Source organism: Tursiops truncatus, chromosome 1 (assembly GCF_011762595.2).
Source record: "Tursiops truncatus isolate mTurTru1 chromosome 1, mTurTru1.mat.Y, whole genome shotgun sequence".
Classification (NCBI taxonomy): domain Eukaryota; kingdom Metazoa; phylum Chordata; class Mammalia; order Artiodactyla; family Delphinidae; genus Tursiops; species Tursiops truncatus.
Genome location: NC_047034.1, coordinates 20,359,463 through 20,376,024, shown reverse-complemented (window position 1 = coordinate 20,376,024; position 16,562 = coordinate 20,359,463). Strand labels below are relative to the sequence as shown.

Below are 16,562 nucleotides of genomic sequence, written 5' to 3'. Positions count from 1 at the left end.
TGAAAAGATGAATACACTTCACAAGTCCATTACTACCGTTCAATCATCGTACCAAAGGGCGGAGGAAGTGGCCGAGGCCCAAAAGGCCCGCAGAGTTGAGGAGGTGGTCCGTATCGAATGGGCGGCAGTAGAGGGCCTCCCACGGGGGAGCTCATGAGGGGTGCCCCTGGAAAAGGCGGGGGCCCTTTTGCAGCCGTATTAACCTGCAAAGGAGAAGTAATGAAAGTTCTGAAACGCTTGGATATGACAGATAAAAGCACCAACACCAGTAAAAGCTAAAACCCAATGAAGCAGATGTCAGGCACTTGTCCAAAGAGCGAACTATGGCAACAAAACTCTACCCCTCCTATCTGTCCCACTGACAGCTCAGGCGGGTTCAAAGAATGTCAGAGGAGTGAACACTTCCACCATAATCATATTATTGCTCGTATGGGCAAACAGAAGAGGATGCAAGAGGACTGTCAAAGGATATTAACAGAGGCGATTCCCAACTAAGAACTAACAATCATACCATACACACAGTAAACTGCTTCTAGGGCAGCCCCTCCCTCCCGTCACCACAATAGCTCATTTCTCCATATTAAGAGTGGAAAGAACAAAAGGGAATGAAAAATCCATTTTCTACATGTAAGAAGAGCTAATATTCAGAGTACCTTCAATTTCCTTTCATGTGTTGTAAGATCTCACCTTGCTTTAAACATGAGGGAACAGAGGCACAGAGAGTATTAGATACCTTGCCGAAGGTCACACAGCACATAAGAGGCTGGGCTGGAACCCACTATCAGCCTGACTCCAAGCCAGTGCTCTTCCTCCTCTGCCCCTGCTATCAGAGGAGGCTCTACTCTCTTTGAAGTCAGTCTGCTACTTCAAAGGGGTCTTGGGTCTTAGCCAGGCTGCCCTGGGACACAAAGAGCTCTCAAGCGATGTGTATTCCTGGAGTCCTGTACTGGAACTCGCAAGTATTTCCCAACAGAGATAACGTTATATATACAAGTTCAGCAGGCACAGCTCCAGCATCCACCCCCATTCACCAGTAATGCCGTCCTTCACATTACGAGGTGCTGACCAATCCTTCTCTATAGAAGCTGGGTTGGAAATTCTCAATAATGAAAATATGTATCTTGATGTCAACACAGTAAAGCACTGTGAGGTACAATCAGAGGACTTACCAGCTGTCGCAGCTACACAAGTTACAAGAGAATACACTTATGTGAACATAATTTAAGGCTACTGCTGGGAACTAGCACAACAGGTAATTAAAGATTTCCACTATTCAGTACTTCACTTATAGCAAACATCCTCTGTTACTGATCTGTAATTTCAGATTATTCAAAATAGGGCTTGCCTGGTATACCACTAGAGATATTCTTTTTTTTTTTTTTTTTTTTTGCGGTACGCGGGCCTCTCACTGTTGTGGCCTCTCCCGTTGCAGAGCACAGGCTCCAGACGCACAGGCTCAGCGGCCATGGCTCACGGGCCCAGCCGCTCCGCGGCATGTGGGATCTTCCCGGACTGGGGCACGAACCCGTGTCCCCTGCATCGGCAGGCGGACTCTCAACCACTGTGCCACCAGGGAAGCCCAAGATATTCTTAAATAGCACACTTCCAAACAAATACATAATAATGATGAATTTACACAATATATGATGAACTGATTTGCCTTAGAGCACTCAACACCGAAGCACACAATACAGAACTGAAGTGATGACTTTTCACATTTTAAGGTTAACTACAACAGATGCTCTAAAGAGATTAATCACCTAACCAGAACAGGAAAAAGGAGTGAAAACCAACCAACCAACCAGACTTCAGCAACCCAGCAACACTTCCAAGTCAACAGTAAGGTCAGTATTGCCATGCAATTTAAAGCAAAGCAGATTAGTGTCATGCTCCTCAGCTCCTCTCCAGAAACACACCAAGTAAAAAGCCCAGTTCAACCTACAAGTACTTAGTGCTACTGGATGCTCAGCCAAAGACATAATGCTGGGAACTGAAGGGCCTTCAGGCTCTTGGGGAACAGTCTGCTTTTTCAAAAAGTAAATGAGATGGTATAGACATAACAGAACACACAAAAGGGAGATGGATGAGGCAAAGAGAGGGCGTTGTAGAGAAAGTTAGATGTTTTCCTGAAATACCTAATTACAACTCAAAATGACCACAGAATTTACCTTGCCCTCATCCATCACCTTAGAGGGGGAAGAGCTTCTTGAGCTACTGTTCATCATGGGAGCTGCACCAGATTCTGGATCTGTGGGAGGCCAGAGAACTGATTTAGACTTATTCTGATTTGTATACTCTGTGAAGAAGAATACAAAGTCCTCTACCCACCTCCTCCACAATTTGAGACTCTTTGAACACACTTAGGTCCCTTACCAGAGGCAGAGGGTTTCCCAGATGCCTCAGATGACCATCGAGGACGAGGTAGAGGCCCATCCACTGACCCTTGAGAGAGAAATAACAGCCCTTGCATGAATTTTTCAGAATAAACCAATTGTGGACAGGTCAGGTTTCAGTTCTACCCAGAAAGCAAAATTTAAAGCGGGTCTCCCAATACGTATGAGGAGAAATCACTAACAATTTATGCACAAACTTAAAGAATTAAAATAAGAACTATCTTGGATTGAAAGACCTGCACGTTAATAGCACTGGTCAGGTACTTCAAGCTACAGGCAATTGTATAGGCTGTTTTTTCAGTCTATATGTAATCTGACTTCCATATCTTACCAAGTATTATATTTATGATTAGAAACAGACTTATAGCATTTCACATTAATGAGAAACAGATGTACACTGCATAAATTATATAGTTTTAAGGCTACTTTTATATAATTCAAGAGAAGAACTCAACAGAAGTTTAAAGATAAAGGCCTATACTTCACAGCAAAATCTGAAAAGAAACAATAAGAATAAATGATATTTATATATTTGTTTTACACATACACTTATACATGACAAATAGTATTGTTATAATAATAAGTGCTTTTTGTTCTAAAGCAAATCTAAAGTAGACTATCCACCAAGACAAAATTAAGAAATCTCCTTCTTTATATATTGGACAGACCCAAATTCTCAACTGCTGCTTGCATCAGAATTCTCGAAGAAGGAAAAAGCTCTTGAAACAGTTTACTGCAAGGTAACACGTCAATGCTCACCAAATTCACTTCGAGGCATCTCTCTTCGGTTAAGCGTAGCAGACAGAGGTCTTGCGGGTGGGTCTGCTGTCAGTGGCGGAGAGCATTCTCCACCACTCACAGGAGATGGGCCAAAAGAGCCATTCTGGCTCAGAGGACCTGAAGACAACGGGCAATAATTACCACTTTAAGTGAACCTTCTTTTTCTAAATTCTTGGGATTATTTCTAGGGCATCATAAATATTACACACATATTCAGAAATAAAAAGTAGTTTAAACACATTTTCCACCAAAAAATAGACTGCAGCCCTTTAAAAGTGCTCCCTACCTCTCCGTGGAAGGTTTTGTGTGTTGGGTCTTCCTGGCATTGGTTTTATGATCACAGGTTCTTCTTGCAGCATTGCCATCTTTTGGGTTAGTTCCAGTAATCTTGAATATAGAGAAAGAATGGATTTAAATATGAAACAGAAAATTAATTCCTTATTGGATACCACACAGCACAGCCTTTAGAAACTCTAAAACACACTGAAAATATGTTTTAAAATCACATACTTGTGTCTCAAGTTGGCAGCTTCTCTTTTCTCTTCAGCTATGGCTCTTTCTGCAGCACGAGCTTTGAGCTATTGGAGAAAAAAAATATCCAAAATAAGCCGTGGTAGACAACACACAAAATAAAGAAAAGAAAAAAAAAATCTTACCCAGTTATCGTGAGCTTTTTTCTCATGAGTAGCGATCTGAAAAAGATAACACATAAAAAAATATGTTCAGAGATTCATTATAATATGTATTAGAAAGCAAAGAAGTCTGCTGCTGCAGGGCAGTATAATTATTACCTGGTTTTTAAATGAGCGCTCTGTTTTCTGTAATTCTTCCTCCATTTCTTCAATTCTCCGCCTAAGAATTAAACTTGCTTTTATCATTTAGAGCACAACTGAATAATATTTTAAACAATCTCGCCATGTTCCCTTTACTCTAACAGCTACAGCTGTACCCTTTCAGACTTCATCCATATGTATAAAAACACATTCTACATGGCTGTAATAAGAGTACAGTGTGATCAAAACTAATACTGCATAATTTCCTTCCTTATTATTTAATAGCTGGAGATTCTGAACTGATACCTTATAATTTCCTTAACTGTTCTCTTCAATATGTTCTCAAACAATCCCACTATAAATATTTTTCTCCATAAAGCTTTTTCTTCCTTTAATTATATCCACAGAAAATTTCCCAGAGCTATGATTACTGAGTCTATCAGATGGCATGATCATTTTTTAAAAATTAATTAATTTTATTTTTGGCTGCATTGGGTCTTTGCTGCATGCGGGCTTTCTCTAGTTGCAGCGAGTGGGGGCTAGTCTTTGTTGCAGTACAAGGGCTTCTCACTGCGGTGGCTTCTCTTGTTGCGGAGCACGGGCTCTAGGCGTGCGGGCTTCAGTAGTTGTGGCACGTGGGCTCAGTAGTTGTGGCCCACGGGTTCTAGAGCGCAGGCTCAGTAGTTGTAGCACATGGGCTTAGCTGCTCCGTGGCATGTGGGATCTTCCCGGACCAGGACCTGAACCTATGTCCCCTGCCTTGGCAGGTGGATTCTTAACCACTGCGCCACCAGGGAAGCCCCGGCATGATCATTTTAATGTTTTTTTAAATACATCATACAGCAAACTGCCTTCCAAAAAGAATTTCTCTGATATATAAAACCACTCAGAACTGTTGGCATGAACCAATTTCCCTTACAGTCTTGTCAGTATTGGGTGTAAGGAAATTTCTGTGAATTTAACACTTTTTCCTTTGTTAACTTAAAATTTATTTTTTCTCATGTTAATTAAATCTTTTGACCACTTATTTCTGCCTCTGTGCCATTTTGTTCTACACAGTGTAAAAAGAAACAGTTTTTTTTTTTAAAGCCAACAGTAGTTTCATCAGCCACTGACACCCTCCTCAGAAGCTGAACTCACTTGTAAGTTTTCACTTCCTCTGCCGCCAAAAGCGCCTTTTCATCTGCAGCTGACAGCCGCTGCTCTTTTTCTTGCCGCTCATACTCTTCTTGACTCAATTTCCTAAGATAAAATCAGTTGTCAAATGAAAGTGTTTCTCTTGCTCTCCCAGCCATCTGTCTGAATGCCTTGTTACTTCCCATCCTCTCTAAAACACACATACAAACAAGTCATAGGAAGGAATTCAAACCTGCCACTTACGGATAAAAATCAGACTCTGGCCTGTTGGCAAATCACCTGCATTTTAAAACTTTTCCTCATAATTCTCTATGTGGAAAGCCAGGGCTGATCAACCTAACACAATTAAACTTATTAGGATAGAGCAGGGGATAATTATTGCTCTTATTTCTACCATGGAAAGACCTGTAATTACTTCTCTTACTTCAATCTTGGAAGGATTATTTTTCAATCCAAGACTGGTACCATGATAATTAGCCCCCAAAAAGCCTTTTAGAACGTCTTCTAATTGTGGAATTAACCATAGATTAATTCCACACTTCAGATGTGGGACTCCTACTGCCTATTTCAATAGAATTATGATTAAAGGAAAGAGAAAAGTCTTAGAATTGGCCATGTCTACTGGATAGAAAAAGAATCTAAGCTGTCCCATAATCAGAGTATCATCTACTGGAAACTGGTTTTAACCTACTAACCTTGGAGCTCAAGATATAAATCTACTATAACAGAGATTGCAATGGTAGCAACATGGCTTTAAAATGCTATTTTCTTGTTACCCTTGTACTTCTTTGACCATAGTTCTGATTCAAAAGAAACCTGAGACAATTTCTATGAAACAGAAGCATAATCAGAAGAGCTATAGTAAAAACAGTTAGTAATCAAAGAGAAAAAGGGTTGTATATTCTTTTGTAATTGTCCATTCAATACTCAGCATGTCTTATGAATAGCTATAACATACTTTACCTAGTAAGATGCTAAAGATAAAAATAAGGGCAAAGTACTATCCCTACACTGAGTTTGCAGTTTAATGTGTAAACGATGTACCTAACAACAGAACAATCCCTAACTCAGGAAGAGATGTGAGAAAACTGGGTCTTGAAAAAAGATCAGAGAGAATTTTGCTTCCAGGAATGAATGAGTTAGTCTGAGAACACTGAAAATAAATAGAACATTCGACAAAAATATAAAGAACATGCTTGAAAGCATCAGAGAGCTAATATATTAGCTAGTAAGCTAATATATGAGGCCAAGATCTAGTAAAAAAAAAAAAAAAAAAAAAAAAAAAGGAATCTCAGAATTACAAATAAGCCTGGCATCTGAAGCCACTTTTCCCCTAGGTTCACCCATGCACTTAAGACAATGTAGAGATATAAGGAGGCTACTGAATAGAGTTTTCAAAATATTCCTGGATCACAGAAAATGAAGTGGAGCTCAGGGCTACCACTGAGAGGGACCCTAGTAAAAGCCCTGGGCTTTAGGTTGAGGCTAGAAAGAGTACTTGGAGTACCAAATGAGCAATGCAGTGTCCTTTGAAGGAACTAAGACCTTTTTTTTTTTTGACTGCATTGGGTCTTCGTTGCTGCATGCAGGCTTTCTCTACTTGTGGCGAGCGGGGGCTGCTCTTTGTTGAGGTGTGCAGGCTTCTCACTGCAGTGGCTTCTCTTGTTGTGAAGCACAGACTCTAGGCATGCTGGCTTCAGTAGTTGTAGCATGCGGGCTCAGTAGTTGTGGCTCACAGGCTCAGTAGTTGTGGCGCACGGGCTTAGTTGCTCTGCGGCATGTGGGATCTTCCCGGACCAGGGCTCGAACCTGTGTCCCCTGCATTGACAGGTGGATTCTTAACCACTGTGCCACCAGGAAGTCCGGAACTAAGCCATTTTTGAATGACCTCTATTGCTGACTGGATTAAAATAATGACCACCTGCTAGAAATAAACTCAAATCTTTTCTCTAGGAAAACAACACCATTCTAGGCCTCCAATTCCCTCTACAGTGTTTGCCACTCAATCAAAACTGTCTAGGCACTGTCTAACACCCACAAGACACTGTGATTAAAATCTAAAAGACAAGAGGAATGACCCATCGAGGATCCACATAATGGAATTATCACACAGACTTTAAAATAACTGTGCCTTATATATTCATGGACGCGAAAGTCAAGATTACAAATTTCAGCAAAGGATTAGAAACTATAAAACTGAAACACAGTAACTGGAATTAAGAACTCAATGAATGATTTTAGTAGCAGATTTGATAACTGAAGTGAGATGTTAGCACACTGGAAGACAGGTCAGAAAAAAATCCGGAATGAAGCAAATATAGGTAAGAATGTAGCAGACATAGGGGAAATTATTTTTAAAAAGGTTTAAATGTAATCTCAGAAGAAGAGAGAATGAGGCAGAATCAACATATGGAGAAAGACCCCAAAATTCAGGAGGTGCTGATGACCTCAAACAGCATAAATGCAAAATAGTTAGGGAAGGGGAGGGGAAGGAGAAGAGAAAGCCAAACCCAAACATCCACACCTAGGCACCGCCCAATAAAACTGCTGAAAAACTGAAAGCGAGCTTTTAAAGGCAGCAACAGCAGGGGTGAGACATCCGAACAGGGAAAATAAGAGTGACACTGGATTCCTTAAACTTCAAAACCAGAAACTAACTGGTTATCTTTAAAGTGCTGGAATTAAATAACTGCAAAAATCCCAGAGCCAGAAGAATATCCTTAAAAAATGAAGTCAAAATAAAGACGTTTTCACACAAAGATAAGGTGATGAAATCCGTCAGTAAAGGACATTCTTCAAGTAGAATGAAAGTGATCCCAAATGGAAGACCAAAGGTGTAGGAGAGGATAAAGAACTACAGGAACTACAGGCAGACCTCAGAGATATTGAAGGTTCAGTTTCAGACCACCACAATAAAGCGGAGAAAGAAAGTGAGTTTCGGAATTTTCTGGTTTCCCAGTGCATGTAAAAGTTATGTTTACACTATACTGTAGTCTATTATAAAGTGTGCAATAGCATTGTGTCTGAAAAACAACATACAAGCCTTAACTATCAAATACTTTACTGCTGAAATATGCTAACCATCGTCTGAGCCTTCATAATCTTTAAAGTAACATTAAAGATCACTGATCACAGATCACCATAACAAATATAATAATGAAAAAGTTTGAAATACTGCGAGAATTACCAAAATGTGACAGAGACACAAAGTGAGCAAATGCTGTTGGAAAAATGGTGCCCAAAGACTTGCTTGACACGGGGTGGCCACGAACCTTCAATGTGTAAGAAATGCAGTATCTGCAAAGCGCAATAAAGCAAAGTGCAATAAAACCAGGTATGCCTGTATAAATATGTGTGTAAATCAAGTGAATATTGGCCGGGAAGCACTGTAACAGACAATAAAAACATCTTGTGGAGTTTAAGTATACAAAGAATTAACGATGCAGGAGCATCTTAACTCAGGAGGGAGTTAAAGCCCAGAAAGAGGTAAATCTATTGACTAAGTCCAGGATACATGCTGTGGTCTTTAGGGTAAGTATATGAAGACAAGTAAAGCAACCAATAACTACCAAGCTTACACAGGGGAAAAATAGAATTATTAAAAATATTCAAATAATCCAAAAGACAGAAAGAAGAGAAAAAGGAACACAGAACAGGCCATCAAATAGAAAGCAAATACCAATATGTAGATTTAAACCTAAATATACATTTAGGAATTACATTATAAGGAAAAAATGAGTACTCACCTATTTATTTATTTATTTATGCCACAACTCACTCTAGAAAAGATTTTAAGGAACATAAACATTTGAGTAGGCAGGAGATTGCCAGGTGGAAATAATGTAAAAGGACATTTTTACTACAGAAAAAGCAGCATGCATAGCTACACAGAATCTCAGAGTGGCATGAAGGAACTGTGGTCAGGTCAGGCTGCATCAGAAGGAGCTGCAGGAGATGCACCTGGAGAGGCAGCTCAGGACAGCTGAGGGGCCCTGTGTGCTTGCCAAACAGTCGGAAATTGACCCTGAAGGGAATGGGGGGGGCTCCTCGACAGATTTTAAACCACATGATGATATACAAGGACTTGTATTTTAGAAAGTTCCTTCTAGCAGCTGTAGACTTGGAAGAAGAGGTTTAAGAAAGAGAAACTGGAGATAGGTGATTAGTTAAGGGCTGGCAGAAAAGATGACTTGGGCCTGACCACACACAGTGGCTTTGGGGATGAAGTGCAAGCAATTTGTGCCCGGACATGGTGACTGAATGGATGCTGGAGGAATTGAATAAAATATTGCCACACTGACTATATCATAAAGAAAGACAATTGCCATTTAGGTGATTCAGATGACTACTGGTGGCAGAGAAGTGCCTTTTTTCCCCCCAATATTTATTTATTTATTTATTTGGCTGCGTGGGGTCTTAGTTGTAGCTCGCGGGCTCCTTAGTTGTGGCTCACAGGCTCCTCAGTTGTGGCATGCAAACTCTTAGTTGTGGCATGCATGTGGGATCTAGTTCCCTGACCAGGGGTCGAACCCAGGCCCCGTGCACTGGGAGTGCAGAGTCTTATCCACTGAGCCACCAGGGAAGTCGCCAGAGAAGTGCTTTTTAAAAAATAATAATAAATAATGAAATGGAAAATATTTATCTGAAGCAAGTCAGGTATTTAGAGCTAGCCTGAACAAAACTTGGAAAATCTAAACTAATTTCTTGGTGAGCAAAGAATTAGAGAAAAAGTTAGTGGTATGGTTCCAATGTTTAATGGCATCTGGCAATAGCAACCTAAGCATATGAAAAAGATTAAATTTGCTTAGCAAAATAAGCCTGCTCATAGACTGCTATAAATGCCAAAGAGTGAAGTATAGGAGCAAACACAAATCGCAACCGCCACCAATAAACTATTTTAGAGGATTCAGGTATTTTCGGTGGAGAAAACTGGAACTATGAAAGTATATCTTTCAAAAGATATCTAACTCCAAATTTGAGATGTATATTTCAAAAGATTAATACCTACACGTACACATGAAACAGGTATTTCTTTTTTTTTTTTATGGTTTCCATATGGTTGTCATGGAGAACACATGCAGTTAAAAAGTTAGGGGCATGTGCTATAGAGTCAGAAAAACCTAGTACAAGGCCCTGCTTCACTACGATGTGATACTGGGTAAGTTACTTAGTCTCTCTGAGCCTCAGCCTCCTATACTTAATATACAAATAATAATTGTACCTATCTCATAAGTTGCTCTGAGGATGAAACAAGCATTTCTATATCCCAAACTCCCAACAACCTTGCCACAATTACATATTATACATGTATAGTCTGAATATTGACTACATTAAGTCCAAAACTTACAATACTGTCAGTAACTAAGTACTCCTTTTGAAGTATTTATTCTATTTAAAATCATGTCATACAAATCACTCAGGATTTTTAAAGGGTATGTTAAAAACTAGTAGAACAAATGCAAGACAAATCAGAATGATATAACTAACAACAGCAAAAGAAAAGTGGAGTAAGTGGTGGAGCCTCAGAAAGGGTATGAATCGTCAAAAGAAGCACTTCCAGAACAGCAACTCTTAGTACCTGTTAGTTAGTAGCATAACTACTATGGGGTATCATAACTACTACTACTACTACTACTACCATTATGCTACTATAGTAGCATAACTACTATGCTTCAAGTAAATTACAGGCAATAATTGCTGACAATTATAAAATGGAAAAAAAAATTGCAAGTTATGGGAAACAAGGCAGAAAGGAAGAAAGACAAATCTATACTAATTATAGGCAGAAAAAACTATAAACAGTCTTTAAAAAAGACAAGATTATCTATAGTAGTACAGACATTTAGCTAGATGACAATATTGTTAACAATGAACCACGAAAACCTTACTTTTGCAGAGCCATCTCCTTCTGCTGATAGAGCTCATTCAGAATCTCCACTTTCTGCCTCAGCGTTTTGCATTCATCTTCCAGTACAGCTTTGGCAGACTGCAGGGAATTGCGATCCTCCTCTAATTTCTTTATTTGGTCTGTAAGGGATAAAACATTAGAGCTTTGTGTGCACAAGAACTGGAGAACTTACTGAGGAGGCCAGAGTTAAGGGGGGTGAGAACACGGAAACAGGAAGCCACTCTTTATTTTTCAAGTGGCAATTTCTTTTCAAGAAGCAACCTACCTTCCAGGTTACATTTAGTGGACATGGAGGCTCTAAGTTTAAATTGTAAAAGTTTTAGATCCTCTTCAACTACTGATATTGCAGTCTGTGTCTAAAATTTGCAGAAGAGAGAAACAGTCTTAAAAGTGAGGCATAGTAAGAATTCACAGGCACTTATAGTACTCTATAAAAAGGATTATACCCGAGAAATGTCCATCATCTGCTTAATCTGCTTTTTCACCTTCTCACTCCGGTCACCTAAGAAACAAAAGGATTTCAGTGCTCTTTCCTTCCTTGCTGTTTAACTATATTTTCTTAATTTCCCCCAAACAATTATCATGTTCAAACATTCAATGAAAAAACAAACTAACGAAAAGAACTGATTCAGCTATTTGACTTTTAAGAGATGTGCAAACTTAGGTTGAAAAAAAGAATTCCCAGTTTGTACAATAAAAATATTATCCATGCTGTACTTGAGCAAGAAGGGATATGTGAAGTAAAGCTCTTTCTTCTCTCTCAGATCTACCTGCCCCCAGTCAAATATCTTATTTAGAAAGACTCATTCCTCTGCTTTCCCCTTGAATCTGCTACCAGGTGTAGGTTAAAACACCCACAATGTGAACAATCTCCAACTTGAGATAGAGTGTCTACAAACATTTCTCTCATCAGTAAACACTCTTTCCCTTTAGCCTCCACTCTAACTGCTTAGTTAAGTTTACGGCTCCAACCACTCGATACTTTTGAAATTGGTTGTGGCCCTAAAACCACAGAACTACAGAAATGATAAAAGCATGAAGTTCAGAAAGAAGTTTCTCCTACTGAGGATTGTTCAGTACACAGAGCTGGGAGACAGGACTGATGCTGCTCTGGCTCCAGTGCATACCTACTGCTGTACCACAAACCAGCAACCCACCTTTGCCCAACGCATACAGACCTGTATCGTCGTCCCTCGGTATCCACAAGAGATTGGCTCCAGGACCCCCTCCCCCACCCCCCACAGGAAACCAAAATCCGTGGATGCTCAAGTCCCTTATATAAAATAGCACAGCATTTGCACATAACCTACACACATCTTCCCACATACTTCATCTCTAAGTTACTTATAATACCTTAAACAATGTAAATGTTATGTAAACAGCTGCTGGCACGCAGCAAAATAAAGTTTTGCTTTTTTGAACTATCTGGAATTTTTTTTCTCCAAATATTTTCAACCTGCAGTTGGGTGAATCCACGGATGTGAACGCACAGATTCAGAGGGCCAACTGTACAAATTCAGTGACAGGCGTCTACAGCTTTAACCCTAAAGAGGAAATTCAGACTGCTGAAAAAAGCATCCGTGTACTTAGAGACTAGAAGGCAAAAAGAGGTCCTACCTCCCTGAAACCAATCTTACCTCCCACTTCTCCATTTGCTAATTCATCTGATTCATTTCCTCCTTTATTTTGACCCTCAGATTCAGATTCACAATCTAACTGATTCAACTGTGTAATGCAATTAGTCAAAGCCTAGAAAAGAAGCAAAAGGATATTTATTAGGAAGAGCCTCTCAATTTCAATTACCCAGATTCATGAGAATTCATGAGAATTAAGCACGTATTCAGGAGAATGAACTCACATTAATATTAACATCTTTGTGAGTGAGAACCACTTCCAAATCTTTCTGAGACTTCTCAAATGATCTGATTTGTTCACTGAGCTCAGCATGTGATTTACTCCAGTCTTTGATTTCTTGCTGCAACTGCAAAGTTAAAACACATCAATTTCTAAACGTTATGGCTTTTTCACTGGAGACAGCAAGACCACAAAAAATGAGCCAGGGAAGCAGGGAGCCATGCTTCTCCTTGGCTCGTCATTAGGGACTATACTATGGCCTTGGTTAAGGGATGGAGAGTGACTCCATCCCTCAGAACTGCAATGAGAACCTAAGAGCTGTCAAGGACACTGATCTGGTGTATCGCATCCTTCAGAAAATTGCAGCCAGTTCAAATAATTCACTTCCAGTAGGAATAAAAGAGCACGTCTCCCTGCCTACCAAGCCCAGACTCCAGATCATGTAACCGTCCCTTGGTCAGAGAAACAGTAACTGCTCAAAGGAGGGTAATAAATACCTAATTCTTTGGGTCTAAGAAGCAAGTCCATCGCCCTCTTGAGGCTATTCAAGTTAATATTTGGCTGGTGCTGGATGAGACAAAGACTAAACATTCTGATAGCTGCAAGGAATTGTACAAAAGAACAGAAAACCTAGAACAGATGGAGAATGTACACATGCACTCAATTTGGGGAGCGCAGTTTAAACTCTGCATATCTAAAAATTGAATCCTGCATACGTACTTCATTTCCTTAAAAACCATATCCAAGAAAAGATATTCAAGCGGTAATGATATCTGGTTTCCTAGTTACATAATCTATGATGTTAACTTTCCTTTACCTGCTCCTTCTTCTTCTTAAGTCTAGCATTTTCTTCTTGAACCCGATGGCATTCAGACTTCACTTTCTCTTCACTAAGTTTAGCTTCATTAAGGGCAATTTGAACCTAATGCAAAACACTTCTATTAATGCAATAATTCCAAAGAAAAACACATAAAAAGTTACTTTCCCAATTAGACATACGGTTTTTGTCTTTTGCATTTTCTAGCACACATCAAATGTTTGCTCCTCAAAATACTAAGACATCACATTAATGTATCTTGCAGGAATTGTACAGAGCTTTACCTCTGAAAATTCTGAGGCATTCATTGAAATAACATCTTTTAACTTCTCTACAGATTTCTTGTTTTCTGATATCTGCCATGGGAAAAAGAACACAAAAATGTATTAGAATTTCAGTAGAAACACTGGGATATATGATAAAAAGAAGAAACATTAACAAAACACATCGCAGAGCCATCCCCTAGATAGCAGGTAAAAGCAGATGATCCAGTCTTGGCCTAGGAGAAAAGTCAACAATGTAAAGACATGAGGAAAGAAAATACTGAAGACATAAATATTTCATACCATCCACAACTTTCCTAGTTATGAAATAATGTGGTACATGATGAGACAAAAAAGTCAAAGGAAAGAAAATGAAAAAAAATTCAAGTAAACCAGTTCAAATCAATGATTTTTCCTAGTGGTAGAGAAAAAAATCCCAAGGTCACTTAAAAATTCTCTTGCTAAACTAAAAATGGCTGGACTTGAGGGGGAAGAGCCAAATCTCAGATACAGAATTCCAAAACTTATCAAGGAATATGTCAAGGAGGTGGAGCATAACTCTTCACTCTTTAACTATGGGTTGTGCACGGTAACTTCCTTCCAAAGGGTACAATATGCAGAGGATGGAAAAAGGGTAACTTTATAGCAGAGAAACCTGGCAAATACTACCTCAGCCAGGTGATCAAGCTTAACTGGGTGTGCAATATATGGGAACCCTCTCTACTATCTTTCCAACTTTTATATAATTCAAAAACTGTTCTAGGAACTTCCCTGGTGGTGCAGTGGTTAAGAATCTGCCTGCCAATGCAGGGGACACAGGTTCGAGCCCTGGTCCAAGAAGATCCTGCATTCTGCGGAGCAACTAAGCCTGTGCGGCACAACTACTGAAGCCTGAGCACCTAGAGCCCATGCTCCGCAACAAGAGAAGCCACAGCACTGAGAAGCTCGCACAACACAACGAAGGGTAACCCCCGCTCGCCGCAGCTAGAGAAAGCCCGGGCGCAGAAATGAAGACCCAACTCAGCCAAAGATAAATTAAAAAAATAAAACAAAAAACTGTTCTAGCATTTAAAGTTTATTTTTAGAAAAGAACCATGCAAAAACAAATCAAAACAAAGTACTAAGACCACTCAAAGGGGCAACTATTTCTTATTTGCTCTACATGTTTCAAAGGGCAGAGCCAACCAATATGAAAATTACCCAGGGCTGAGGACAAAAATACTTCTGAGGCCTGTAAAATTAATAACTTGGGGTATTAGCATTTAAAATTCCACGAAAATGCACAGAAGTAGGTTCAACTTCCCTGACTCCCAATGTTGTTTGAGTTAAAGCATGGGAAAATGCAGAGTTCATCTCATCCAACCTACAAAATAGTTGAAAAGCCAATTTACAGTAACAGTTAACAGCAAAACTCTTACCAAGTCCTGATTCTTCGCATTCTGTTCCCTCTCAGATTCTAACATAGCACGCAAACTTTTAGCTCTGTCACCCAGAATTTCATTAGTTTCTTCAAGATTCTTGATTTTATCCTACAAAAAAAGGTATTAATAATAATTACTCATTATTTTTCTTTTGTCTTTAGAATGCAATCTCAAAAAGAGAAGGGATTTTTACCTTAAATCTAATTGCTTCGTCAGAGAGAATCATGTTTTGTTTCTTGGTTTCTTGAACATGTTTCTTTGATTCCTTGATCTAAATAAAATAAAGCATTCAAAATTTAGAAACATAAATTATGGTGCTACCAAAACTTATCTCCAGGACTTCCCCGGTGGTTCAGTGGTTAAGACTCCACACTTCCACTTCAGGGGGCACAGGTTCGATCCCTGGTCTGGGAAGAACCCACATGTCAGGCCATACAGCCAAAAGAAAAAAAAAAAAACTTATCTCCAAATAGGAGATCCCTCAGAGAAGAAAGCAGTACTTTACACATATGATGACTACTTCACATTTGGACAGTTTGTAGGAGATAAAAAAAAATTTTTTTAATATGATTTAAAAACACCATAACAGGACTTCCCTGGTGGCGCAGTGGTTGACAGTCTGCCTGCCGATGCAGGGGACACGGGTTTGTGCCCCGGTCCGGGAAGATCCCACATGCCATGGAGTGGCTGGGCCCGTGAGCCATGGCCGCTGAGCCTGCGCGTCCGGAACCTGTGCTCCACAATGGGAGAGGCCAGAGCAGTGAGAGGCCCGCGTACCGAAAAAAAAAAAAAACCAAAAAAACCCACCATAACAACTGAACTATAAGACAGGAGGAAATAATTCGAGCTGGAACCACAGGGGGAAAAAAACTAAGAGAATAATTAATACCTTCTGCTCATAACTTGATAATTTTTGTACAAGCTCTGCATTTTCTTTCATGATATTCTTCAACTTCTCAGAAATTTGCTGTTCAGTGACTGAAAAGGGGGGGAATCCATAAAATCATCAAAAATTGAATTACCCAATGCATTAGCAGCAAAGACATGCTATCTGGCACTCTGAGGGAAATGAACTCAGCATTAACTATTATGCCTTTAAAAAGCAAACTGTAGTTAACAGCACTAAGGATGTAAAAATATTAAAATTTAAGAAAAACATAATAAGAACCCTTACTTCAATGAGATTCCAATTTAAATTTATTTCAAAGACAGGAAA

At 39.5% G+C, this 16,562-nt stretch overlaps 1 protein-coding gene across 3 annotated transcripts in view; it reads right to left on the bottom strand.

Annotated features, from left to right (window-relative positions):
* Positions 1-16,562, bottom strand: part of MIA3 (MIA SH3 domain ER export factor 3) — a 64,534-nt gene that overhangs the window by 13,143 nt on the left and 34,829 nt on the right. For all 3 annotated transcript variants that reach the window (XM_019920375.3, XM_033850923.2, XM_019920377.2), the window contains 19 exons: positions 16,236-16,324; positions 15,540-15,617; positions 15,344-15,454; positions 13,947-14,018; positions 13,663-13,767; positions 12,850-12,972; positions 12,629-12,740; positions 11,438-11,493; positions 11,257-11,347; positions 10,972-11,110; positions 5,087-5,188; positions 3,965-4,025; positions 3,830-3,865; positions 3,684-3,751; positions 3,460-3,560; positions 3,153-3,290; positions 2,374-2,442; positions 2,169-2,248; positions 53-203 (listed from right to left, as the gene is read on the bottom strand). In XM_019920375.3, the coding sequence (XP_019775934.2) occupies positions 53-203; positions 2,169-2,248; positions 2,374-2,442; positions 3,153-3,290; positions 3,460-3,560; positions 3,684-3,751; positions 3,830-3,865; positions 3,965-4,025; positions 5,087-5,188; positions 10,972-11,110; positions 11,257-11,347; positions 11,438-11,493; positions 12,629-12,740; positions 12,850-12,972; positions 13,663-13,767; positions 13,947-14,018; positions 15,344-15,454; positions 15,540-15,617; positions 16,236-16,324 (1,782 nt within the window). The remainder of the gene's footprint in view (positions 1-52; positions 204-2,168; positions 2,249-2,373; positions 2,443-3,152; positions 3,291-3,459; positions 3,561-3,683; positions 3,752-3,829; positions 3,866-3,964; positions 4,026-5,086; positions 5,189-10,971; positions 11,111-11,256; positions 11,348-11,437; positions 11,494-12,628; positions 12,741-12,849; positions 12,973-13,662; positions 13,768-13,946; positions 14,019-15,343; positions 15,455-15,539; positions 15,618-16,235; positions 16,325-16,562) is intronic.